Source organism: Rhea americana, unplaced genomic scaffold, assembly GCF_003343005.1.
Source record: "Rhea americana isolate MKP2758 unplaced genomic scaffold, rheAme1 scaffold_96, whole genome shotgun sequence".
Lineage (NCBI taxonomy): Eukaryota > Metazoa > Chordata > Aves > Rheiformes > Rheidae > Rhea > Rhea americana.
This window is the reverse complement of record NW_028187155.1, coordinates 1,527,554-1,553,353: the sequence shown is the minus strand read 5'-3', so window position 1 is coordinate 1,553,353 and position 25,800 is coordinate 1,527,554. Positions and strand designations below refer to the sequence as shown.

The 25,800-nt window shown below is 50.9% G+C and overlaps 2 protein-coding genes across 2 annotated transcripts; both read left to right on the top strand.

The window, feature by feature from the left end:
* The first annotated feature begins 1,212 nt into the window (after positions 1–1,212).
* Positions 1,213–13,406, top strand: BCL6 (BCL6 transcription repressor). Its single transcript, XM_085325168.1, has 10 exons — positions 1,213–3,147; positions 3,280–3,318; positions 4,406–4,573; positions 5,585–5,806; positions 5,944–6,927; positions 7,513–7,694; positions 8,819–8,986; positions 10,637–10,767; positions 11,243–11,380; positions 12,123–13,406. The coding sequence occupies exons 3-10, from the start codon at positions 4,413–4,415 to the stop codon at positions 12,264–12,266; spliced, it is 2,130 nt and encodes a 709-aa protein (XP_085181294.1). The 5' UTR covers positions 1,213–3,147; positions 3,280–3,318; positions 4,406–4,412; the 3' UTR covers positions 12,267–13,406.
* Positions 13,407–22,855: 9,449 nt separating this feature from the next.
* SST (somatostatin) lies at positions 22,856–24,462 on the top strand. Its single transcript, XM_085325082.1, has 2 exons — positions 22,856–23,105; positions 24,028–24,462. The coding sequence occupies exons 1-2, from the start codon at positions 22,968–22,970 to the stop codon at positions 24,238–24,240; spliced, it is 351 nt and encodes a 116-aa protein (XP_085181208.1). The 5' UTR covers positions 22,856–22,967; the 3' UTR covers positions 24,241–24,462.
* Positions 24,463–25,800: the final 1,338 nt, after the last annotated feature.

Genomic DNA, 25,800 nt, shown 5'->3' with positions numbered 1-25,800 from the left:
AGCTCGCGCTGGCGATGCTGCTTTTGATCTGTGCTGCTGGTGTGTGCTAGGGCTCCTCTCGGGCTCACCCTTCTTCAACTATTATTAACCAAGCCACGTTTTGGCCTAGACGCCAAACAGAAGCTGCTAAATTAATAAAATTGTGCTCTGACAGCTAAAGAATGTTTAGTGCTCCCTGACTGCATGACACCGGGAAATCAGAGCTGGGCACTCGCCCAACCCCAGTGCAGAGCATCTTATTCCCCGTGGCTTGAAGGACCCATGGCTGTGYCTCAGGGTTCCCCCTTCCCTGCCTCTAGTCCCTGTGTGGGAGCACCCAGGTGTCCCTTGATGAGATGGAGTAGTRCTGGTAGAGGTGTCCCCATGGGCAGCTGGTGGTTCATGCTGTGCTGGTGCCCTGCAGCAGGGCAGGAACGAGGGAGCAGGGGCAGAACGGTGCTTCCCCTGGGCGGGCAGTTTCGGAGCGCTGTGTGGGATGGAGCTATGCGGAAGAGAGACTTCAGCTGGCCCATCGGCACCATGGGCTTCGGAGCACCGCAGGATGGCAGGGTAGGAGAGTGGGGCACTGAGGGGTAGTTGTGGCCCTCTGCCTGACTAGGTGTGATAAAGGGGTGACGAGAGGGTTTCCTCCATGCAAAGAGGGTAGAGGAGCAAGAGTATCTCACCTTGCATGGTGCTGTGGGGGGGTTCCCTATGCACTAGGGGATGATAGATGGAAAGGGATTTGCTATAAATAGGGGAGAGGATGGATTTTGGGGGGGTTACCAGGGTTTCTCCCTTGCACGAGGGAAACTGGGGAGGCCTCCTTTCGCATGGGCGGAGTGGAGCTGAGCAGGGCTTTCCCCCACGCGTAGAAAGCACCAGCTATGGTGCTCCCTTCCTGCGCCTGCCAAGCCGGCCACCGCGGCAGGGCAGTGCTGGCCCTGGGCTCCCTTCCAGGAATGGGCTTTCTCGGGGAGGTGCCGACAGGGAAGGACTATTCTGTGAACCGCCAGAGCAGACCCGCAGCCTTCCTGGAAGGCAGTGGCGGTAATAGTCCCATGCTACGCCCCCCCTGAAATGGGCCACGCTCCCAGCCCAGACCTTCCTCTCTGGGCACAGCAAGCCCTGGCGTGCACTGCTGTGCAGCACCAAATGCCGCGGGCTGGCCTGCACCTGCAAGGTACTGAGCAGGAAAACTGGGGGGGGGGGAGAAGAGGGACGACCTTGGGGTGATGTTCTAGCCCCAGCCGAATCTCAGGGTGCCTTATGGGCTTTGGCAGGGGAAGTGGAGAAGGCCCTGCTCGGCCACAGCGGTCGTTTCTGCCCCTCGTGCTTGTCCCCTTCTCTGCTGGTCCCTGGGTCTTTGTATCGTCCCATGCTCGGGGTGCGACGATGGTCCTGCACGGAGGCTGGGAACGGCAGGGTTAACCCAGCTCGGCACGGCGAGGGGAAGGAAGGTCTCTCTCCCTCTGCGCGCCCACATCCTGCAGCCGGGAGCGCTTGGGATGCACCTGCCCGGCTCCCCGGTCCGTGGGCGGCGCAGGGGGCTGGGCAGCTCCTGCAGCAGCAGCGGCGGCACTGGGAAGAGATGATTTTGGAGGGTAAGGAGGATGTAAGAAGGTGGGAGAGGAGCGGGGTGCTCCCTGGCTTGGCAGCACCGTGCCCTCGCTGCAGGAAAGGGAGTTCGGTTACAGCGGCGGCTCCTCACGTGATGTTCAAGGGCACAGAGTTCATGCTGCAGTTTGTAACTTTGTTAGTTTGTAAATGGGTCAGCTTGTGATGGTTTGGTGACATCGGGGTAAGGCTCCAGGAGCTCGGAGGAGTTCGCRGTACGTCCAGCGGCACGGCCGAGGTTGGGACGTGACCCGGCTGACTGGGATGCATGTGATCTGCTGATGTGGAAACACGGATGCGTGCTGGGCTCCTTAYAGAGCGCTGTAAGTCCCTTGGCTTTCAATTGAAGGTAACAAGCGGCTGGCAGCCAGCATGTACAGAGAGGTCAGAGTCTGCAGTATTTGGGAAATGAGTCACTTTTTGCGTGTGTGTGTGTGTGTGTGAAGCTCTAAGCTAGCAAGGCTCAGAGCAGCTCTGAAGATTTGCATCTGATATCTGGAACGGGGCTGCAAGATACCCTTCTGGGTTTTGTGTGTGATGCTTGGCCTTAATCACACCTCTTCTTCCTACCCCAGTGTCTCTGGAGACATGTGAAGAGCTTGGGTTCTACATCTGAGCATCTCCTGCAAGGGAGAGGGAAGGGGGAATGCTTGTCCTTGCAGGGCTAGCTGGAATCCCTGCAAGTGCTGGAAATAGTCTTTGACACTTTGCTCCTGAAAATGTTGGGATCAGTCCCTAAATAGTGTGATGAGGATCTCAGGGTGCACAAAATTTGTGCGCTTATTTATTATGATTTTTGTTGTTCCAGCTAGGGCGGCTACCTGAGAGCCCTCTTCCTGGCATTGGTACTAGGTCAGCTGTGCTAATTATTTTTAAGGAAGTTGGGAAATAATAGCCTGAGTTTTGGAAGACATTTAACTCCTGTATTTCCTCACCATGCAGCCACAGTTGTGTCACCCACGAAGCCAACTGGTGGAGGCAAAAATTGCAGTTCTGGGGAAGGCTTTTCCACTAGTCTTGGCAAGGTGTTTGTTCTGCATGTGCTTTCAGCTCCGCCACTCACTTCCTATGTGATCCTGGCCAAGTCACTTTGATACTTTATATCCTTATATTCTGAAGTCAGTTTGGGAGTACTATCCCTGAGCATTTTCACTGATGTCTGAAGTGCATTGGTATCCTGAAAGTAGCTATTCTGGAGGACTGAATTCAGGCTCTTTTGAGGTTTCTGAGCAGAGGTGCAGTGGATGTGTAAGTCATACCTGTTAATGAGGTGCTGGGAATATGGCATTGGTATTGGATATGTCTGGGAATTTGGTCTTGGCAGGGGAGAGTTATCGCCAAAAGAAGTGGTGAGAAAATTCTTGCTCGACTTCCCTTCCCCACCTGCCTTTAAGTTCCTGAGTCATGGAAATGAAAATCTCTTTGGCATACGCCCATGATTTGGGCTAGAGGGTGTGGAAGAAGCTATGATTGGATCCTCAAAGCCTGTGGTTGTGATAAGAACATACTGTACCGGAAGAAACAAATGTTAACCTTACTGGAGAGTAGAAGGTTGGTTATCTCTAGCTTTTATCCCACTGATACTCTAGTGAAACAAGCTTGTGTCCTTTCATGGTCAATTTGTATTTATCAGCTAATGTGGCATTTCTTTTTCTTCATAGTTTTCTTGTGCTTTATTTGTAGGTTTGAAAGAAACTTTTGGACTGTGAATTGAGGCATTGGGTATGTAAATTTAAATTTTGTGCCTCCCCCCCACCCCCTTCCCATAAACATGTTGAATGAAATGTTTCATTAGACCCAGCTGGAATTTGTTTTCAGGAGAGCAGCTGCTCTGTAGAAAATACTGTACGTTCATATCCTGCTGGGAAAGGAGGAGGAGACTGGTTGCGGGAGGGGGTTGATCATTGAAGAATTTGGCATTGAAGATGCACGTTCCAGCCCAAACTTTGGGCAAGGGAATTTTTTGGACTGTCCTGGGTGTTGGGTGGCAGGCTGCTTGCACGGCGTCTCTGACACAGATCAAAGGGCCATTGTGTTGGGGGAAGGCTTCATATTCCTTGACTGACCCAAGCCTTCCTCACTTGGAGAGACTGAGCCGAAGTGTGGGTTGCAGTCCAGCAGGTTAGATGAGTTCTGTTCCTGACTACTGCCACCAATTTATTGGGAAATTCTGAAGAGGTCTTCTCCAAAGTGGCCACTTGGGAGCAGGGAAGGTTCATCAGTAGGTTTGGTGGTGGGTTGGTGCTCAACCATGGCCTGTTTTCCAGACGTTGAATTTTTTGCAGCTGCTGTTGGGATAAGACTAGTTTTGATTCCCATGGCTCGATCTGCAGCCAGTCAGCAGATGAGGGGCGGGGGGGGGGGGTGCTTGAGAAAGGTCTTGAGACTGAGAAGACAGCATGTTGGGACCTTCATGGAGGCAAACCCAAGAAGCAGTCATGGTAGGAGGAGTGGGCTGGGATGGAGCCATCATGGTTGAGGCAGGGAGAAAGAGGAGCCAGTTAGGTAACTGTCRGGAGGGTCTGCTTGCCTTCGCCCATCAGCTTGTTGGGTGGAGCTGAGACACACTAGGTCTTGCTATCCTGAGAGACCTTACTGAGCAGCCTGGCATGCAGTTGAGGTGGAAGCTGAAATGCAGTCATGTCCCTGTTTGTTGCTGCTTCTGAGGCTGAGAAGCTGTTGTTGTCACCACCAACAACACTTCACCATGTGAAATCTTCCCAGAGGGCAACCATGTCTTTGCTGGGTTTAGGGTGCTTTCCTGGCCACTTCACTGTTCCCATACTCCTCCACCTTCTGTTTTGAGCAGATTCAAGATGGCCTCACCAGCAGACAGCTGCATCCAGTTCACCCGCCACGCRAGCGATGTTCTCCTCAATCTCAACCGCCTTAGAAGCCGGGATATCCTGACTGATGTTGTTATCATTGTGAACCGGGAACAGTTCAGAGCCCACAAAACAGTCCTCATGGCTTGCAGGTGAGTGCAGGACCCTGTTCCTCTGTCCCTTTCTGTTTGCTCTGCTTTTGGCTGCCTGCAACACTGCTGAGTCGCTTGGGAAACCTGCAGGTTTTACAGACAGGGAAACTGAGGCAGGGAAGCAGAATTCAAATGATCTGCCAAGAAACTTGTACTAGAAAATGAGTTAGAGCTAGGACCTTTTATCTATAGCATGGTGCCCAGACCTCTCTTTCTTRCATGCGTACATCTGCCCACACGCAATCCCTTGAGATAAACAGGAGTGCAGCAGACGTGGGCTGCATCTCTGAAGGCAGAGCACAAACCTTCCATTAGGGYAGAAAAGGGGAGGGAGGGCTAGATGCTCACTGGGGTGAGCAAGTCCTTTGTGACTGCAGTGTCCTCTGTCASTGCTATTTTTAGAGCTGTTCCTCGCTGGCCCCCAGTCTGCTGACTGCACCCACCTCTGCTGATTTTCAGGCCTAGTGGGATCTGAAATCCCTTTCCATGTCTAGGATTGCTTCCTAGCAAACTCTTAATTAATGTCCCACTCTCACTCAGTTGCATCACTGCAGGTGCCTTCCACAGTCTCCTGTTGATGGAGTGTGGGGATGTGGAAAGGCAAGGATTAGCTATTAGAACATTTGAAAAATGTTTTGCCAACGTTTCCTTTTTTTCTAGTTAGAATGTGTGTGTGTATCTCTAAAGAGACTTCTGAAAGAAATGAGACACAGTGGGAAGGGAGTGGCAGAAGAACAACAGAAAAGGGGAATTTCTAAACCAGCGCAGTGGGRAGTTGTTGAGCAGTTGAAATCTAAAAGCAGGCTGTTCTGGTTGGTAAAAGTGCAGAGCAGAAGATGCTTACTAAGCTGGGAAACCAAGCCTGATAATAAGGGAGAAGCTCATGGAATGCTGTAATTGCCTCTGGCTCCTTTACTCTTCAAGAACCCTTCTGTGCTAAGGGATTTCAGACAAATTCCCTTTTTCCTCTAAATTGTCATCACAGTCATCTTCTCTGTCTCCTCTCTTCAGTGGCCTCTTCTACAGCATCTTCACTGACCAGCTCAAATGCAACTTGAATGTCATCAATCTGGACCCTGAAATCAACCCAGAGGGGTTTTGCATCCTCTTGGACTTCATGTACACATCCCGACTGAACTTGAGGGAGAGCAATATCATGGCTGTGATGGCCACCGCACTGTACCTGCAGATGGAACATGTGGTTGATACTTGCCGAAGGTTTGTCAAATCTAGGTGAGAGCCATGAGTGAACTTTGGAGAGTCTGAGATGTTGTGTTTGGGTGTGTGGGGGTGGAAACGGATATAATGTCTGTGAGCTTAGCTTTGAGTACAGAAATGACCATCTGTCCCTCCTTTTTGCCTGCTTGCAGTGAAGCTGAGATGGTATCTGCTATGAAGACTCCAAGGGAAGAATTTTTGGCTGGCCGGATGCTGAGCCACCCAGAGGTGATGGCTTATCGGAGCAGAGATATCTCAGAGAACAGCATGCATCTCCGAAATGGATCCCTTTGCGATGGGAGGGCCTTTGCACCTGGCTTGTTCAACAGTTTGTCTGGCTCCTCCATTTCCTACCCTGCATACAGCCCTCTCCCTCTAAATAGCTTCCTTGTGGATGATGACTTGCGGGAGATGAGGATGCCCCTCTCTGAACTCTCAAGGGCGAGTGCCTTCCCAAAAGAGAGGGTTCTGCCATGTGACAGTTCTTGGACGGTCCCCACTGAGTACAAGAGGACCATCACCGACATCTCTGCCAACATGTGCCACTCCACGATCTATGCTCCAAAAGAAGCTGCTGCTGAGGAAGCCAGGAGTGACATGCACTACAGCGTAGCCTCTGGCCCCAAACCTGTTGTCCCCTCAGTCCGGAACAACTCCTACTTCTCTTGTGACAAAGTGGCCAAAGAGGAGGAACGGACATCTTCAGAGGATGAGATCAGCCAGCACTTTGAGCCCACCAACACCCCCCTGGACCGCAAGGGACTCATTAGCCCCCAGAGCCCCCAGAAGTCAGACTGTCAGCCCAATTCACCGACTGAGTCCAGCAGCAGCAAGAATGCCCGTATCAGTCAGAGCTCCAGTTCTCTGGTCACCAAAAGCCCCACAGACCCCAAAGCCTGCAACTGGAAGAAGTATAAATTCATTGTCCTCAACTCTCTCAATCAGAGCACCAAGCAAGACAGTGCTGACCAGAACGAGATGGGAACCCTCTCTCCTCGCACCTACATGCCCATGTCCACCTGCCAGCAGTCCATGGAGCCAGAACATCTCAACGTGCAATCCCCTACCAAGATGAGCATGAATGGAGAAGAYTCCACTATACCACAAGCGAGCAGACTCAACAATATTGTTAACAGGTGAGAAGATTCCCCTGAAAGACAGAACTCCCTGCATTGTTGGTGAGGGTTTGGAAGCGTGTGAAATAGCTATAGCGTTGGGCTGGGGAGTCCGGCTGCGACCAGGGGGAAACCTCTGCATTGGTGGAGCACTGCCAATGACATTGGCTGGGTGCCAGCCATCCGCACGGTAGCAGTGCTGACCTGGTCTGGTAGTGAAGCTGGGAACGTTGGGTCAGGAATTTCTGGCTCGCTCTGCAGCTTTGAATGTTTGTTTGAGTCTGGATTCACCCAGCCTGTTTTCACCTGAGTCTCTATGCCTACAGCTTTTGGTTGGCTATGTGCTCTGGAAAGGCCTAACTAGCTGGGAGCAGTACACCATCTCCCAGATCTGGATGTTCCTAGAGAACTTTGAGGTCACTTCATGATGGGCAAAGGGAGGTGCAGGGACCAGTTGTTGATCAGGGCTCTGCTGTGTCACCACAAAAGTCTCCCCAGAAAACACAGATGTTCCTCGTGTCTGGAAGGGTGCAAACATCAAGGGCCTAATAGCTCAAGCACAGCAAGAGCCTTCTCACGGCTGTGTGCGTTGCTGTCCTCCTACAGGTCCCTGGATGGGTCCCCTCGGAGCAGTGAAGGGCAGTCCCCACTGTACATGCATTCATCGAAGTGTAGCTCCTGTGGCTGTCAATCCCCACAACATGCTGAGATGTGCCTTCACACCCCTGGCTCAACCTTTGGAGAGGAGATGGGGGAAACCCAGTCTGAATACTCTGACTCCAGTTGCGGTGAGTCTCCCATCCCTGCTTGCCTTTCCAACTGGCAGGCAAGGGGGCTCTGCAGTCTAGGGACCTATCTACCTAGTGCCCTTCATCCAAGTGGGCAGTCAAAACTGTCTCTGATGCTGATGGATCCCAAAGCGCTTTACGGTGCCCTGCTCACTGACTGACCAGCTCTGCATGCAATGAGAATTGCTTCTGCTCTCCTGCTTTTCCTTCCAAACACCATCTAGACACTTTGTGCAAGCAGTTAGTCACCTGCTGCTAYATTGGCAGCTAAGGACAGGAAATGAAGTACACCCCACCCTTCCAGAACCACAGGAGAACAAGCTTGGCAGATGTAATGACCCTGATGGAGATTGGGCAATATAGTGTCTCATGCATCTGTCACAATGTCTCTTCGTTATCAGGGACCCCAATGTACACATCTGGAGAAATGCGGATAATGAGGCTTGCAATACTGCTACGGAACTCCACATGCCTAGAGACAAGTACCTTTGCACCCATCTGCCCATAGCACAGGGAGGAGGAATGTAGAATTATTTTCCTGTGATATGGGATGAGATCCCCAAAGGGGACTCAGGTGTGGTGATGCTCAAGGATAAAGCATTTAAGAGTTAGGTACCCTTGTACAGGGGGACCTTCCTGGTGCTCCAGATGTTGACGATTTTTCCATGCTCAGGGAAGACATCTGTACGCAAAGATGTAAGGCCTCTAAAGGTGCTAGAATTGCTCTAGGGCTGAGCACGCATCCTTTGGAGGATGCCTGATAACTTGGGTGCCTTTGTAGACCTCCCTGAAAGATGCCTAGGTGAGATGCCTGACTTCCTGTGCTGTGRGAGCAGCTTTAATAAGCGATAGCTTGTGTTGCACTGAAGGAGAGGTGGCTAGGAATTACTTTGCAATCTCAAGCCGCACGTGTTCTTGCTGCGTATGCAAGAAGGCCACGGAGGTAACAGCATGGTGCAAGTGCAGCTAACCTCAAACGTCTGGGGTCAGCACCTTGTTCCAGTGCTTGCTCTGTTGGCTCCAGTGCTTGCTCGGTTTGCTACTCCTATCCAGCAGCATCCTGGACCATGGCCCACCAAGGAGCCAAATTACTCATCTCATTGCTCTCCTCTCTGCTCTCCCAGAGAACGGCGCTTTCTTCTGCAATGAGTGCGACTGTCGGTTCTCTGAAGAGGCCTCTCTTAAGAGGCACTCTCTGCAAGTCCACAGTGACAAGCCCTACAAGTGTGATCGCTGCCAGGCTTCCTTCCGCTACAAGGGAAACCTCGCCAGCCACAAAACCGTCCACACAGGTACAGCATCGGCCTTGGAGAAGACTTCCTGGGGAGGCCTTGAGCCAGTGGGCTGCAGTGCTCAGGTGTTAATGGCACAGTTTTGTCCCACCTGCAGCATTCACTGCTCTGTGTTGTTAGTTCTCTGTGCTGGGAAGAGCAGGGGGTTGGTATGTTGGTGCAAAATGCTGCTCAGTGCTGCCAGGGAATCTGGACACCTGGATTCTGCTGCTTCTTGGGCAGAGTGCCTAACCTGTCTGAGATTCAGCTATAAATAGGGGAAATACTGCCCTACTTCCTAGGGTGACCGGAGCTTAGTTGTTGTGAAGCAGTGGGTGCTGCTGTTTTAAAAGCAGCTTGCAAAACACATGGCTGGGAGCAGATTCACACCTTCTGGATTACTTTGTGGTGGGTAAAAGAAGGATTCAAAAGCTCATTTAGGGAGAAACTTTTTTTCCCCCTATGTCCTAGAAATTTGGATCATATCAAGCCTGCCAGAAAATTTGCTGATGGGAAAATCTGTGAACAAATGGACTCTCTGTGATTTGGCACAATGAAAGTCAAGAAAGGAAAGGGATATTAAGGGTTTAGTCATTTGCTGACAAACATGGGGATTTTTTTATTGCTTTTATTAATGCTTAACGTGCCATCAACCAGTTTAGAAGTCGAGGAAGAGAAGTCTGTGCTAAAGACTCAGTGTTGCTGTACTTGATCTGATACAATGCCCTGGAGTCTTACTTAAGTTTGAGGCCTGCACAGATGAATAAAACAATGCATGTGCTGGGCTAAGATTTGAAAGTGCAAGGGGTAGGAGTCTTCTGGGCCCTCCAGGACCTCTGGATATATCAGGGAAGAACTGAATTCCTGCCCTGATTTTCTTGAATTAAAAACAAAAATAAGGCTGGAGGAAAAATGATAGCTGTTCCCCACTCCCCACAGAGCCCGTCTTTATCCATCCTGGAGAAACTTGTTGAAATCTTTTTGCAACCCTGCTGGCTGTGAGAAAGTCAGCTGGGGCCGACAGCAGTAATTGTAACTGAATAATGACTTGGGAGCACTGTTGCTGGGTGTGCCTTGGCTTTCCGCTCTATCAGCTCTTCTCACTCCTCTGAAGAGGTGATGAACAATTGAGATGGGATGTGCTCAAGACCATTAGGAGACCAAAGTGAGCCGGGCGGCTCTGCGTGGCTTACTCATGGCGGTAGAGAAGTTCAGGGTGTCAGAGTGTCGCTAGGCAGGAGGAGTGAAATTGTTAATCCTCGTCAGCAGAGTCGGCCAATGTTTTCTTTCATGTCAAAGGCTGTACCTCCCGACCCGAAGAAGACAATAGTAGCATAACCCTCTGTCCCTGGGAGGAGCTGGAGGACAGAGGCTGCTCCTACCTAGACTTCCCTGCTAAAAATATCCATGTGGTGGTTGCACGCTGCATGCCGGAGGGCAGGCTCCATGGTGCCCAGCTAGCTCCCACACTGCACAAGCTGTAGGGATGCCCTGGGCTGAGCTGGCTGCTGCTGAGCTCCAAAACAAGCTATGGGTATTGGAGCCAGTAGGTTGTGCCATGGGGTGCCTGTAGAGATCGGGCTGCAGGGGCAGCAGCTCTGAGGAGATCTCTGGCACATAGGTGCTAAGCAGCCAGTATTTATCCCTTCTTTCTTTCTCTTGGYTCAACAGGAGAAAAACCATATCGCTGCAACATCTGTGGGGCACAGTTCAACCGGCCAGCCAACCTGAAAACCCACACGCGCATCCACTCTGGCGAGAAACCATACAAGTGTGAGACCTGTGGAGCCCGATTCGTCCAGGTGCGCATTGCTGTTGGTACCTGCAGTGTTGGGGGAGATGGAGATGGCCAGAGCCTCATGTCTGAGACCTGCAACCCTCTTTCCATGAAATTATGGAATAAAGAGGGGCTTTGAGCTCCTAAGGGCCACTTTGTTGGCTTACTAAAGAAACCCGATTTCTGATTTTAACTTCCGTTGTCCACTTCCTGTTATGGATTGGAGATCTCAAACCTCAGACAGTTATGGCTCTGACTGCCAGCTAGAATGTATGAAGGGAAAAAAAAAAGCCATTCTGAGCTTTGGCTGAGCAAGGACTGAGAGRTTGAACTTGCAGCCACGATTTGGGCTGTTGTGGTAGGAGGGTGTACTGGTCTAGACCAACCTCATGTGAGGCCCCCTCCTGCAGACCCCCCAAGCAATGATGTCCTCAGGTTGGCTGGGCAGAGCCTCCTGCTGGAAACCCTGGCTGCTCTGTAACCCGGCTGCTCTCCCACAGGTGGCTCATCTCCGTGCTCACGTGCTAATTCACACCGGGGAGAAACCTTACCCCTGCGAAATCTGCGGCACGCGCTTCCGACATCTGCAGACGCTCAAAAGTCACCTTCGAATCCACACGGGAGAGAAACCGTATCATGTGAGTGATCTTGCTCTTTGCAGGGAGCTCATGGCCAGGAGGGGAGCACTGTCAAACCTGGGAGGTGGGAAGGCGCTTGGGTGTTTGCACGGGCCTGGTTCAGCACCACCTCCTGAGCGCCCTTCACCAGCCTTACAGGGCCTTATAGGGCTGTTTGCCAAGGTCATATCTGCTCCCTTGCTCTCGCGTTAGCTGATGCCAGCATGGTATTTTGTCACAACCGGCTGTGCTGGAAACTGGCTCTGGTTCTGACACGCGTGCCAGCCTGGGTACATCTTAGCTGCTCTTTTTTCTCTCGCCTCTTCTGGAGGAAGGTCACACTTCTCCAAATAGCTATGGCTTAAATTACCACCTCTTACTGTGCATAGGAACAGGGCAGAGCCCTTTGAGCATCTAGGTGAAGGAGCTTGGCTCCATGTTCCTGGGGAGCAAGTGTCCCATCCTGAGTGACCTTGGAATTTGTACCTTTCCTAAACTGAAACGTAGCAGGAAGCACCCGCAATGTGGTGCGTGATCCCAGGACAGCTGATTGGGTGCTGAGGTCAGGGTTAAGGGCTTAGAGGGACAGCTGAGGACCCCTGGGTTGTGCTTAGCTTCTCCATGGCAGCCCTGGCTAAGTGCCCCAGCTGCCCCCATCCACACGAGGGATGCTCCCAGGGCAGCTCAAGAAAGGCAGGCGCTTGCGTAGGCGCAGTCAGACCATTGCCTCTCATGCCCTCCACCTTGCCTCTTGCTCCCACAGTGTGAGAAGTGCAACCTGCACTTCCGCCACAAAAGCCAGCTGCGGCTTCACCTCCGGCAGAAGCACGGGGCCATCACCAACACCAAGGTGCAGTACCGCATCTCGGCGACCGAGGTGCCTCCGGAGCTCCCCAAGGCATGCTGAAGGCTGAGGATTTCCCCAGAGGCATCGCAGTGGGGAAGGGCAGGAAAGGAAGTTGTCCAAAGGATACTTAAAACATTTAAAAAAGAAAAAAAAAAAGAAAGAAAAAGAAAAACAAGAAAAAAAATCATCACATGATGGAGTGCCTCTAAACCCATAGTGCAGATAGGTGGAAAAACATTAGAAATAAATTAAAAAAAAAAGACGGGTTTTATTTTTTCCCAGTTATGTGAAACTAAAAGAAAAATAAAATAATTATTCAGATCTTATTGTATATAAAACATAAAAATAGTCATTTTAAATGTCTGTGCAGTGGAGTGTTGATAAACTCTGGAGTCTAACCTTCACAGCCTTTGCCGTTTGAAGATGAGGAATGTAATGTTGATTTATGGGAACAGATTTTTTTTATATGCAAAATGTGTGTTCTTTTAAAGAGAAAGTATGCTATTAAAGAGAGGGCTTTAACTTTTTTAACCAAAGGTGAAGGAATCTATGGCAGAGTTGTAAATATATATAGATATAAATATATAAATATATATATAAAATAAATATATATAGACCTTTAAAAAAGCTATATTAAAAATATATAAAATGCATTAAAGGCTCAGTTGGACTCTGCAGGCAGAAGCCACTCTGAGAATCTTTATTATGATAGAGCACTTAACGAGATATTTTAAAGTATTGCATCTGTACAAGTAAGAAAATATTTTGTCTAAATGCATCAGTGTATTTGTATTTTTTTGCAAGTGAAGGTTTACAATTTACAAAAAAGTGTGTATTAAACCAACAAAGCTGCAGAAGGAATTTAAAATAATAATAAAGTGTAATTTTTTGTTCTAGTTCTCAGTCTGTATATATGTAAAATGTGGTTTCGCACGGTGCCTTTCTTTTCAATGGAAGTTTTCAATGTATGGACTATATTGAGCTCAGTTTCTTCTTCAAGGTACAGCCTGACATTGCAAAAGGAGTTTTGGTGGAACTCTCTATTGGAGAATGTTTTTGTTTTGTTTTTGTTTTTTTTCCAGACTTATTTTACATGCTTGTGTTATAAACAATCTCGGGAGACAGGGTTTGGGCTGTGTCTAAACTGCATTAATGCATTCTGTAAAATATAGCTGTACAAATAAAAGAATAAAATGAAAAGTGAAGTATGATGGAGTGGAAGTTCTGTCCTTCTCATTATAGGTCTCAAAGGTGAATCCCTGCCTCGGGAAGGGGCTGAGCATCCCAAACCTGGGCACAAGCTCTTTGCTCAGTGCAGCTCTGCCCTGCATCAAAAGAGCATCAAAGCTGTTTAAAGCAGCCCTTTCCAGGCTGTGGGCCTTCCCTGGCAGCAGTTTGAGGAGGCAGAAGCTTCTCTGTGGCTCATTTATGAGGATACTGGCCACAAGAATTGCCAGCAAACAAGGTTGTTAAAGCTTAGTGCCCACTGGTGCAAGGGTGGGGAGCTGGTAAAGCCAAGAGCTGCCTCCTTTAGCCCAAATACTCTACAGCTTGCAACTGGGTCAAGTGGTGGTGGCCTCTGGTGCAAGGTCAGAGCAGGACTCCAGCTCACTGTACTGGATCCTGGTGGGCTTGTCATGCTCTTCCATTTCCTACTTGATATTTTAGGTGATTGCACCAAGCAGCCAGCAGAAATAGGGCAGAGCCAGGGAGAGACCCTTCACTGTAAGTCCTAGGGCTGATTCCAGATAGTTGGAGAGTTATTTATATTTCCTGGAAATTGGTRCGCTTGCCAGAGTTGCTCAAGGAGGAAAACTGCCTGCTGTAGCTGACAGAACTGCTGCTTTCCAGTGCTGGCAGCATGGAGGCTCCCTGTGCAGGGCTGGTGGTTTGACCGTGTTGCACAAGGGTTCAGTGGTGGTAGGTTTGTAGCCCCCTCCAGGAACTYGCTGGTCGATTGTGTCTCTAGGCTGCGAGCCACCATCACATGTTGGCTGCTGGCCAGGGGTGGGAAGGTCAAGGCTTGTCGGGGTTGAGGGAGCTGTGACGAAGTCCCTGGGCACTCTCCTGTTAATGAGGGGAAGCAGTTGAGTTTGTACAGACCTGCAAACTGAAGCCMATGGGCAATCAGACCCCCAGGAGATGGGGATGCTCTGAAGCACACACAAGTACCATGCTCTGTGCAAGCATTGCAGTGTGCCTTTCCTCATGAAGGCACAGTGTTTGCAGAAGGCCAAAGAGCCTCATCCAAAGGACCTCCAAATTATGCCGGCCAAACTGACAGCAACTGGAGCTGGTRTGGAGTGAGGCCACAGGTCAACACAGTGGTGAGATCTGAGGTGGATTAGTTTTATTTCATTTTCACTTAAATATTAATTTATGGATCATTTTAGTGCAGGGCTCAAGGGTGGTTCACAGATGGTGGACTTTGAAATATTAGTGGGAGGGGGAGGACTCAGCAGGTCCACGGTGAAGGGGAGGAGGAGGATGGGCTTTCCCATGTGCTGTAGGACACAGACAGGTAGATGACACAGAGAAGACCTGAATGTGAGGGAAACAGCACTTGCCTTGAATCGCTACTTGATTTGGGCCCTTCCCACATGCCAAGCATCCTTTCCAGGGAGCAAGGCAAACCAGAGGGTTGGCCAGGAATGCTGCGTGGACAGCCTTGTTGCTGAGCACTCTTCATGGGGGCAAGCATCTTTTGCCCCCAAAACCTCCCTTCTTGTGCCTCCTGCCTGGGCACAACAGCATTTCTCACCCCTTAAGGTTGAGCACAGCCAGCACACAGCACAGGAGGAGCGTGGCCTCCGTGATTCACCTGTAGGATTGGGCAGCACCAAAGCACGAGCCTTTATCAGCTTATAAATGTTAGACAAAAATTTAGGGACAATCCCCCCAAATGGAGCACTGCATGAGCAATGGAAACAAGAAAACCTACTTTACAATCCTGCTGCCTCCTTTCCTTCCCTTCCCCATGCCCTATAGGTTTGTAGGTGTTGAATAAGGCTCGCTGTGCTGGTGACTGTGCTTATGTATCATTTGGGACACTTGTTTCAGTGTCTCACTGTCCTTGGGCGCTCTGCCTCTCTGATTACTGGAAATCAGCACGTTGGGAAGTTGCTGGGTTTGGGATGATCACCCCTACTTTGAACAATCAGGCTATGTATCGGGGACCTCCATTTCCCATTGGCTTGCTCAGCTGCATTTGCAAAACAAATACTGTATATTCCTGGATCATGGCTGTGTTTCCTTCTCCTAGTAGATTTTTTTTTCCTAACAATGATGTCACGGCTTTTCCTGGCAGTTCAGCTGATGTGATAGGAATCTTTCCCTCACTGTCTGGGGGGCAGAGGTCTGCAGTCATCTGACCCAGCTGGCCCTTGCTTGCGAGCTTTGTTCAGCACTTGCGGTATTTACAGAGGCCAGGGAGCGTTCAGACGTCGGCCTGTATTACAAACATTTTGCAGCTGCAGAGTCTGCAGATGGTGAGCTGATCAGGATTGCCAGTCTCCATGCCACWGGGTAACATGCCCTTTGAAAACCTGGCTCCAAATACAGGGCATGACTCTTCCCAGGCCTCAGAAGAAACACCACTACCAAAATGATTAACTGGGCGCTTTTCAGGAAATTTCCCAGAATGTATTTGAGTAGCTTTTTTGGTACCCATCTCTACTTCCRCCCTTACAAAGACATGCCCAAAAGGTGAGTATATGGTGTAATTTTCTTCAGATTTCTTCTGCTTTAAAAGAACTCCCTTCATTCCCAGCTCCTTCCCCATTTTAYTTCTCAGCACAGGCTATTGGAAAACCCAGCAGAGAAATGGGATTCAGGCTTTTCTGGGGCTGAACAGGGCATTGGAGCATCAGCAGCAATGCTCTGAAGCACCCTGGCCCAGCTCTTGCTACACTTACCAACTTATTGTCTAGTTCCTTGGCCAGCTTTGGTGCTGAAAAACTTGCACTGAGCAAAAATTATGCTATTGAAAATAAGGAAGGTTGAAATGTAAGTATCATAGCTCTGACTTTCCAATTGCCCTCAATGGCACAGATGGACTCGGTGATACTGTTTGCACGTCGTTTATTTTGGCAGCTTTGCGGGACTATTTACCCAAGTTTTGCACAACTTGGTTCACACCGCCCTTGTTTCTAGTAAGCCGGAGATAACCAGGAATCCGTGGAAATGCTGGATGGGGATTTCGAGTTCAGGTCCCGCCGGGCGCCGCAGCGCTCGGCACCGGCTCGCGGCACCGGCTCGCCGGCCGCCGTGCTGGGAGCCGGGAGGAGCTGCGGAGGGTCCGTTGTATTCTGCTGGGTTTCCACGAGAGGGCAGGCGAGGCTGCAGTTTCAGCAAGGAGCTCCTGTGCTGTGGAAATACCAGGCCATGCTTCATTTTAAACATTTAATCATTAGTACTCAAACACGCACACGTGTAATTCTATTCCTGGCTCTACTTTGCCATATGTTTTTAGACCTTAGTTAGATTTAAAAAAATCAGAAAAAAGAGTAACTTAACTGGGGACATCTGTTTTTCTTGGMGATCCAAGGAAGAGAAGTCAAAACCCCAGCAAACTGGAAGCAAGTTTGCAGGCAAAAGGTAGCTGCTTGCCTGCAGCTGGTCCCCAGACCCAGCTTGTCCCCCAGCATGGAGCCACTGTGGAGAAAGATTGACTGCAGCAAGGGATGACTGGGAGCATCCTGAGGACCACTGTGCTCCTGCAGGCTGCTGTCTGTGGGATCCCCATCTGTGGGACGCACACCTGCTATTTTAGGGAGTTGGACCCAGGTGTGCAGGGTCACCTGGAGCCTCCCATCCTGGCCTCTCTGTGCAGAGGCCAGTGTCACAGCTGGAAGGAAGGGGATCCTGAGCACTTGCTGTGGAGATGGCATTTATAGAGGAAAGTTGAGAAGGAGAGAGAAAATGGACCGCTGTATTATTCCATAACTTTGTGTACTCACCTATCTGTATCCATCACATCTTGCCTTATGCTTCTAACGCCTTATACCATGGGCCCACATCTGTTCATACAGCCCCCAAAACAGCCCCATTCATGACTCCTACTAGTCATGCAAACAGGTAAATACAGTAGTACTTTCCTAGTTCGTCTTGCTCACTTCCAATTCTGCGCATGGATGTGCTCATCTTTCCCATGTCTGACTTCAAGGGGGCTGTTCTCAATCCTACAGATGCCTTGGCTGCATCCTAGGAGGCTGAGTGTGGGAATATATCCCAGAAACAGCAGTAAATGAAATCCTGATCACAACTGAGGCTCTTGGACATAGACCTAGGAGATATTAGGTAGCAGAATCCCTTAGGTGTGAATCCAAGCAGTGTGGCTCCCCTCCTTTCCAGTCACTTTGCTACATGCAGTAGAAAAGCTAGGAGACTGTAATTAAGGGAAAGTCTAAGACTTTGGGATTTGTGCCTGTTATACTAGAGAAACAGCACTTTATCCAGAAACCTCTCATCATAAAACACCCCCCGGAGTACCCAAACAGACACATCAGCTTTTTGAGTGAGGCTGGCCCTTCCCCAGGCAAAAAGTGGTGAGGTCTGTGACACTTGCAGCCTCCACAAGGAAATCACAGACAGTGCACGTGGACAGAGAGGACATGGAACACTATGGCCAGGAGTTGGGCCAGAATATTTTTATCATAAATGGTGTGCAGCCAASTAATGAGGAGATGTGATCTCAACTTATACACACACTCAGACACAAGGGCATTTTATTTTGGTGGTATTTGTTAAAGATCCTCTTTTTCTCATGGGACAGTATATGTCCYATATACTTGATAAGCTGCAAGAGAGTTTCTTTACCAGGCTACRCTGATCTTTGTTTCAGAAAGCAGAAAGGGGCCTGTGGCACGCTACAGAGCTGTGTCTGTCCCTGATGTCTTGCACAGGACTGTTGTAATTCTTCACGCCTTCCCAAAACCACTGTTTGCTGCATAGCCCATCCCATGGAGACACGTGTCATTCAAAAGGAGTTTCTCTCCCTTATTTAGCTCTTGTTTCTCACTATCATTCAGGCATGACCAATTGCACTCCTATACTCATCTGTATCTCCTGGGGCAGCACCAGCCCTCCACAAGCAGGAAGCTGCTCTGTTATGTTTGCAGCAAGCTGCAAGAGATCTGGGGCTTTGGTGAGTTTCCTTGCCATCCTTCAGAGCAGGCTGGGCTTCCAGAGACAGGRGTCTCCCGCAGGTGAGGGATTTCATGGCCCCAGCTCTCAGACTGCAGCTCAACACTATGAGGTGACTGTGTGCTGCAGGGTAAGAAGAACTTTTTTCACTGCTTGAAAGGCAGTGATATGTAGCTGAGAGAGTCTAGAGAGCATTTTGTAGGTGATAGCTTAGGAGATGAGATGTAAAGAGAGCCAGCCTTGTGGCCACGGTGACAGCAGAGGGCATGCTTTGCCAGTGCAGTGCTGCRTGTGCAGGCTGCACGCTCAGTCCCCTGGGCTGCCTGACTGCTCGGGATTTGTGGAACAAGCTGTGAACCTGGGAGTAAGGAAGCAGTCACAGGAATTCAATGCAACTCAATTGTTTGCAAAGCCTCATGCCCCGCAGCACTGCAGCAGAAAGAAAGAACAGAGTCATCGCCACCACAGCTGAAGGGATGATGGATTTATCTGGCTGGAGAATGAACTGAAAAAGGTCCAGAACATGCTGGTCCCAAAGAGGACCTGGGGGAAGGGGATTGATAAATGGATCTGCACCTTCCTCACCCCTTACTGGCTGAGCTGCAGTCATAGGGAAGTCGGTACTCTAGCACATACCCATACTTAGCACATACCCCTTCCCAGGGAGTCCTCATTGGAAGAAAGTCTGAAGTTTGAAGAGGTATGGGGTAGATGAATTCTTTCTCCTTTCTTCCACTACTTGCTGCCTTCAGCTCAGCACAAGATGATTTTCTAATCCAAAGTGCATGTCTTCATCTTCAGTTAAGTTGTATTTTTCCTTTAGGTCTTTTTTTGAAATGAAATGTCAAAATTTTTCAACTGGCGAATATCAGAGTGATTCTCTCAAATTCTACCTGAAGGCACCAAGAATTTTGATTTGATTGTCTCAACATTTTGTTCAGGAATGATGTTTAGATCTAATAGGACCCAAGTTTCTCTCATTTAGAACAGATCAAGACATGCCTAAAGAACTTTCCCATCAGACCCTGGCTCTAGTCCTGCCTCCACCAGTGACACAATCTCAGGCTAATTCCAGGAAGAGAAAATGGCCAGCAGGTAAGTTAGAGCTTTCCTGAGGCTGCCCTCATTCAGGGACCAAGTCACCTCCTGACAGGGTACAGGACCAGACAGTAGCAAACAAATATGCCTTTTCTTTTCTCAGGTTAACATCTGGAGTTCAACGGGCCAAATCCAGGGCATTTCCTTGTGCTGATATTTTTCCAATTGCTAGAAGGCATCAGCACAATTCCTCTAGCCTCTCCTAGGTGGAGGTGGGAGCAGRGGCACAGCCGCTCAGCTCCAGAGCCTGGTAGAGTCACAGCCAACTTGGACTTCCAAATTTGTCACCATGTGACTGGAAGGGTAGCCAGGGACACCATCAAAATCAGGCATCCYCAATAGGTCTGCAGGTCTTCACTTGACTGGGACTAACCTGTAGGGACTACATACTTCTCCAACAGGAAGGACATTGCTCCTAGCCCAAAGCCCTGTGGGATATTACTGCTCTCCAGGCAAAGTTCTTAGCACTACCAGGCAGCCAGGAAAGATTGACAAGGTAGGGTTGGGGTGAATGGACACTGAAATCAAAGCCAAGTGGTGAGTGAGGACAAGGACCATCAAGGAACAGATTTGGGCTGAAAGCCTTTTGCGGGGCTGAACTACGCAGACAGAGGTGCTGYGGGTAACAGGGGCACAGAGCAGTCTGGCTTTGGGCAGGATATCAAGAATGGTCTCTCAAACCCCTCTGCAAGCTGAAGTCTGAGATCTCATCCATTTTAYACCAGTATGACCATATCAGCATCCTGGAAACAACTGTGCTGGCCAGCCCAGATACCACCCATCTCAGATTAGCTGATCTCTACACCCCTGCAAAACCCTGTGCAATGTCTCTGAGTCCAGCTGGCCCCACACAAAGCTGGAAGGAAGCAGAGGATGTGGAAGCCGTCAAAACGGTTAATTCCTGCACTGTGCCAACTCCTGCAGCTCCTAGGTCCATACTGGTTTGTGTAACACACCTGCTGGTGCTGAAACAGAGCACTGCTGTCCTTCCCTCCCATGAAGCAGCTTGAGTCTGCACTCCAGTCTGCAACCTTTTGCTATAACTTGGGAAAAAATAGACAGTGAGCTGATCCTACTACAAATCAGTGCAGAACTGCTGCAGCTTAAGGAGCTGGTAACCATTCCTCCCCAGCTAGAAGTGATGGGTGATCCTCATGCCTCCTTCGCTGTGGGGTGGCAAGCTGAAAGGCAAAAGGATGCWGGGCTAGCAAGTCACTTGGTGTGTGAAGTAGCAGGGGCAGTTGGTAATGACTTTTAGTAGCCATGGGAGAGTTTGAAATAACCCAGTGCTGTTCCCTATTTCCATCTCTGATCCTCCTCAATATGGCACCTGGATGGGCTCCTCTGCCGTGGGATATGGGAGAAGCTGTCTGGGAGCTGAAGCTCTGACAAAACTGGCCCAAACAGGCATTACAGTGAGGGCACAGTTGATGTGTGCTGTGCCAAGGATGAAGGCCTGGGAGCTACAAAACCAAGCCTTTTCTAATGCAGGCAAACCAGGGGAGCCCAGCTTGCTGCTACTGGCACAGCTGGGAGGAGCAGGGAAATTACTACTGCTACTGGGAGAAGTCACCCCTAGAAAATCCTTCTTGAAGGCTGCAGTGGACAGCCTGGCCCTGCAGGGCTTCAGCATAGCAAGGGAGAGGAAAAGAGCAGGGTAGATTTGCTGCCCTGGCATCTGCTGCCATTTGTCATGCYCAGGATTGCCTTTGCTCCTTTGGAAGGAGGGAGATGCTGGTAAAGCCCCTAGCACAAGGATACAGTGGAGAGAGCAGGGGCTCGGAGTCAGTACTCTTGGAGCAGTCTGCTCTTCTTGGGTCCAAGTCACTCCTGTTGGCTTTGGCAGGAGACTGTGTCCTGTGTCAGGGGCCTGAAACAAGGGAATATATCTCAACAGCGAGCAAGGGCTGATTTTTCTCTACTAGCTCCTGCCAGAGTGTGACCAGTGAGTCCCAGGAGTGCAGAGCTTGGTCCTACCCAGGTCAAGCAGCTGGTGAGACTGTGAGAAGGCTGGCTGTGAAAGCAGTCCAAGTCAATGAGCCCCACAAGGCTTCCTGGGCAAAAGAGGAAGGTTGCAAATATCCATACAGAGGAAAGAGAGGCATGCTCTTTGGAGGGCAGTGCCCAAAGTTCTGTCTGGTCTCCTAGCCAGTGGCCAGCACCAATTGCTCTTGCTGGACTCTAAAGTAGAATAGGAATGTCTTGATACATGCTCCATGTGCCCAACCTCAGCAAATCCAGTCAGTAACATTAAGGTCTGGGGGGCTTGGGAGCAGGGAGACTGGTTAATTGAATATGAACTGAAAATATAATTTTGGAGATTTCTGGAGAGCCTTGTACTGTACTTGGGTCCTTGCCTGTGCTGTAGTAACCCCACAAGCTTATGACTCCCTTCCCCCCCTTCCCCYGGGAACTAGGAAGAGAGAAAACCAGACACTCCCTTATCTGGATGGTGGTAGAGACCTTTCCCTGCACAGTCTGCTCTGCCCCTGCCATCTGCCAAGATGGTTGGGAGATGGCTGGAGAGTTGAAGCCTTCAGGGCAGCAGGGGCTTGCAGCATCTTTCCCCGGGGGGCATCAGCTGATCCATGGAGACAGGCTGGGAGGCTGGGGGATCTTTGTTATCCCATCAGACCTGACGCATCCCCAGATCTAATGCCCACAGGGCCTCTGTAGGGGCAAAGGGTGTCATGTGCCCTGCAGGCTCAGCTGGGAGCCTGCAAGCCCGACTGAGGCATCTGTTTGGCACTACCTTCCTGAGCAGCAAAGATATCGCAGAGCYGGACACTCTCCAGCCAGGCTGTGGGCTGCAAGTGGAGCTGCCCCGATGGCAGTGGCAGAGCTGGCCTGGGTGGTCTGGGCAAGGGCTGGTGCCCAAGAGCCCTGCAGGGGCCCAAGAGGCAGAACAGATCAAGGGCAACTCAACTGCCCTCACTCCCTGCTAGACCAGGTAGCCAATGCCCCCTCAAGAGGATCTTTGGGGGCCGTTTGCAGTTTTTTGGATTCTGCAAACATTTCCTACCCGACAGGGTGGGCTGCCCAGGCAGAGGTCGTTGCTTTGGCACTGGAGCCCCTGGGGACCCAGCCCTCCAGGAAGGAGGCACACTGAGCAATCAGACCGCCGGTGAGGGCTGCGCACAGCCAGGACTCCCCAGTCACCGCTTGCGGCTGGAGACGGGGACAGGGACGGGGGGAGGGGGGCGGAGAGCAGGGTCGGGGACCAGCCACCCCCCACCCCACCCCTGCGGGGGCGGCAATTCAAAGCCGGGGGGCTCCCGGGGGGCACCGTGGGCGCCGGGCCGGCCCCTCGGCTGAGCGGAGCATCCCCGGCCCCGGGCAGGGACCCACCCCCCGGCGGCGCGGGGCGAGGGGGGCGCCCCCGCCTTGACGTCAGGAGAAGGGTTTATAAAGGCGGCCGGGCGGCCCGGAGATCCCCAACGCCGGAGCCGGAGCCGGAGCCGCCGCGGAGCCGCCAGCGCCTCCCCGCCGCCGCCTCTCCGCGCCCGACCCGCCGGCGAGATGCTGTCGTGCCGCCTCCAGTGCGCCCTGGCCCTGCTCTCCCTCGCCTTGGCCCTCGGCACCGTCTCGGCCGCCCCCTCGGACCCCCGGCTCCGGCAGTTCCTGCAGAAGTCCCTGGCTGCCGCGGCCGGGAAGCAGGTGAGAGCCCCGCGACGGGGCGGGCTGCGGGCGCCCCGAGCCTGGCACTTCCCAGGCACCCCACCGGAGACCCCTGGCACAGCCACTGCAGACCCCCCAGCTCCCCGCTGCAGACCCCCTAGCTCCCTGCCGGACTCTGGTTCCCGGCTGCAGGCACTGCTCCCTGCTGTGGCTAAGTCGGCACYGAGCTGCTGGGCAGGGAGCCGAACCGTGCGGGCTGGAGGCAGGCAGGGACCCCCCGACCCGGCTCGGTGCTGGAGGGACCAAGGAGCAGCCAGGGCCGGGGTGAAGGGCAGAGCCTGGTGGAGCTCCAGGGGATCCTCCACAGCGCTGAATCAAGGCAGCTGCTGCGGGGAGGTGGGGAGGTTCTTGGGCCATGACAAGGGGGCAGCCAGGGCTGGGAGGGATAAAAGGAAAAACAGCCCCCAGGGAAAGGGTCCCCCCCCGGCTCAGCCTGACTTGTGAGCACAGGGACCTGCACTYGCTTCCCCCTTAAATGGCTTTCCCAAAGACCTGCCCCGTGTCACATCATCAGCAAGGTTCAGCCTCACGGCATCCTTGCTGAGGCCAGCGCAGTGAGCAGGACCAGGGGGCAAGGAAGAGGAGGCAGGGTGGTGCACGAGCGAATTATTTCCCTGCCACAGCCAGGACATTGGTTTCTTTGAAAAGCCAGRTAGATGTCAGTGCACGGTAGAGGTGCTTTGTGATCTTCTACAGCTTATTTTGTAGGCACAGCTGCTGTATAACAGCTGTCATTCTGAACCGTGTTTGGAAAGATATGACTTCCCTCTTCTTTGAGAGCTGTGTGTTTCTCTAATCTTGGCACAAAGGTGTTTTAGAGGGATGCAGCACTGGGTCCCCTAAAGTCAAAGGCTAACTGTGCTCTCTCTTTTCCTTTTTCTTTCTTTTTCTTTTCCCAAAGGAACTGGCCAAGTACTTTTTGGCAGAACTGCTCTCAGAACCAAGCCAGACAGAAAATGAAGCTCTGGAGTCTGAGGACTTGTCCCGAGGGGCTGAGCAGGACGAAGTGAGACTGGAGCTCGAGCGTTCAGCGAACTCAAACCCTGCTTTGGCTCCCCGRGAACGCAAAGCAGGCTGCAAGAACTTCTTCTGGAAAACGTTCACATCCTGTTAGCTTTTGAAACCCACCTTTCCTCCCCATTCATTCCTGCCTTCCTCCTAGTCCCCAACCCTRAGCAGAACCTTCACCACAAGAGGCGAAGACTGTAAATACACAATCCATGGTTATGGCGAAATTAAACAAGGAAAATTTGAGTTTGATTTCAAAGTGTTTTAATAAAACTTTCTGTTCCAATTGTACATGATTTGCTTGAGTTGTGATTTCTGACTAGTTCTTTAATGACACGCACTCTGCAACTCTCTCAGATGTACTATTTTTAATTCTTTGTTGCAATAAAGTTTATGTTTCAAATGGTGATGCTGAGAGTTGTCAGTCACTGAGAAAACCCACGTCACTTGGTCACTTCTTTGAAATGCCTGTCTTTGAAATGCCACCCATCTCTGGGCAGCAASAGCAAACAGCAGTGCAGCCTCCGTACACATGCACACACATGCACATACAGTATCTCTTAAAGTGAAGGTTTTTTTGCTGGGATTTTCCCAAGGGATCTAGAGGCACAGTGGTATGTTAAACATAAAATGCTCATAACTGTGGTTGAGTCAAACCCACAATGTTGGTGCTTCTGTCCTCCTTTCAGTCTAGAGGATTTACCCACATCACTAGAGACAATGTTATAAATCACAGCTGTGTACTATGAGTGACAGAGAAGCCAAAAAGGGTTCGTGGTACAAGTTTACTCCACATTACRTTATGCACTCCACAGCTACAAACTCTAAAAATGTTTTCTCTCATAACATATTTTAGTCATGTAACATCCCTGACAAACTCTGCTTCTAAAACTCTTTCAGAAGGTTTTCCTTTGTCCTACCATGCAGGGGGGAGGTTTTGCATCCCTGTAGAGTCAGGTTGTTAAACCCATATCCGTTGACCTCTATACACCAAGTAAACTGGCTACAGCACCTTTCCTACACACTATATTATCATTAGCGTCAACACTGGAAGGGCAGGAGATGGCATCAGTCAAAAGAGATGCTTTTCTCAATGGATAAGAAATTCTTCAACTTTTCCGGAAAGTCTCTTTCTAGCCATGCCAGTTTGTGGCTCACATAATCACGAGCAAGATAGAGATGTACAGTATGATCCTGCATGCGAGACAAATGTCATTTTGATGAGAATTCATCCTTAGGGAGTAAACCTAACAAATATTTTGTGTGGATCCCTTGTCGCTGGGATGGTGTTGCAGTGGCACCAGTGAAGAAATCCAAGCCTTGCCATGCTCACTTGCAGCAGGACTCAGCTGGGCTGAGCCAAACAGCAGCAGGCAAAGGCTGCAGGGGATGTGTGTGGGGAGGGGAGCTGCTGGCACCAGCAGCACTGAGCATTTGAGGCAGAACCAGGGTTGACCTCTCCTACCGGAGCAGAGCACCCTCAACAGCTGCCTGTTCCTCAGCAGGGCTGAGGGCTCCCAATTCCACCTGGCCACTGCTGGGGAAGATGAGACTTCCTGCACAGGCAGAAGCTTTGCTGTAACATGATCCCGCTCCTCCCTAGCTCTCTGCTGTTGGCTCTGCTGGATCCTGCAGGGTGGGTTCTGGCCAGGCAGCTCAGCAATGC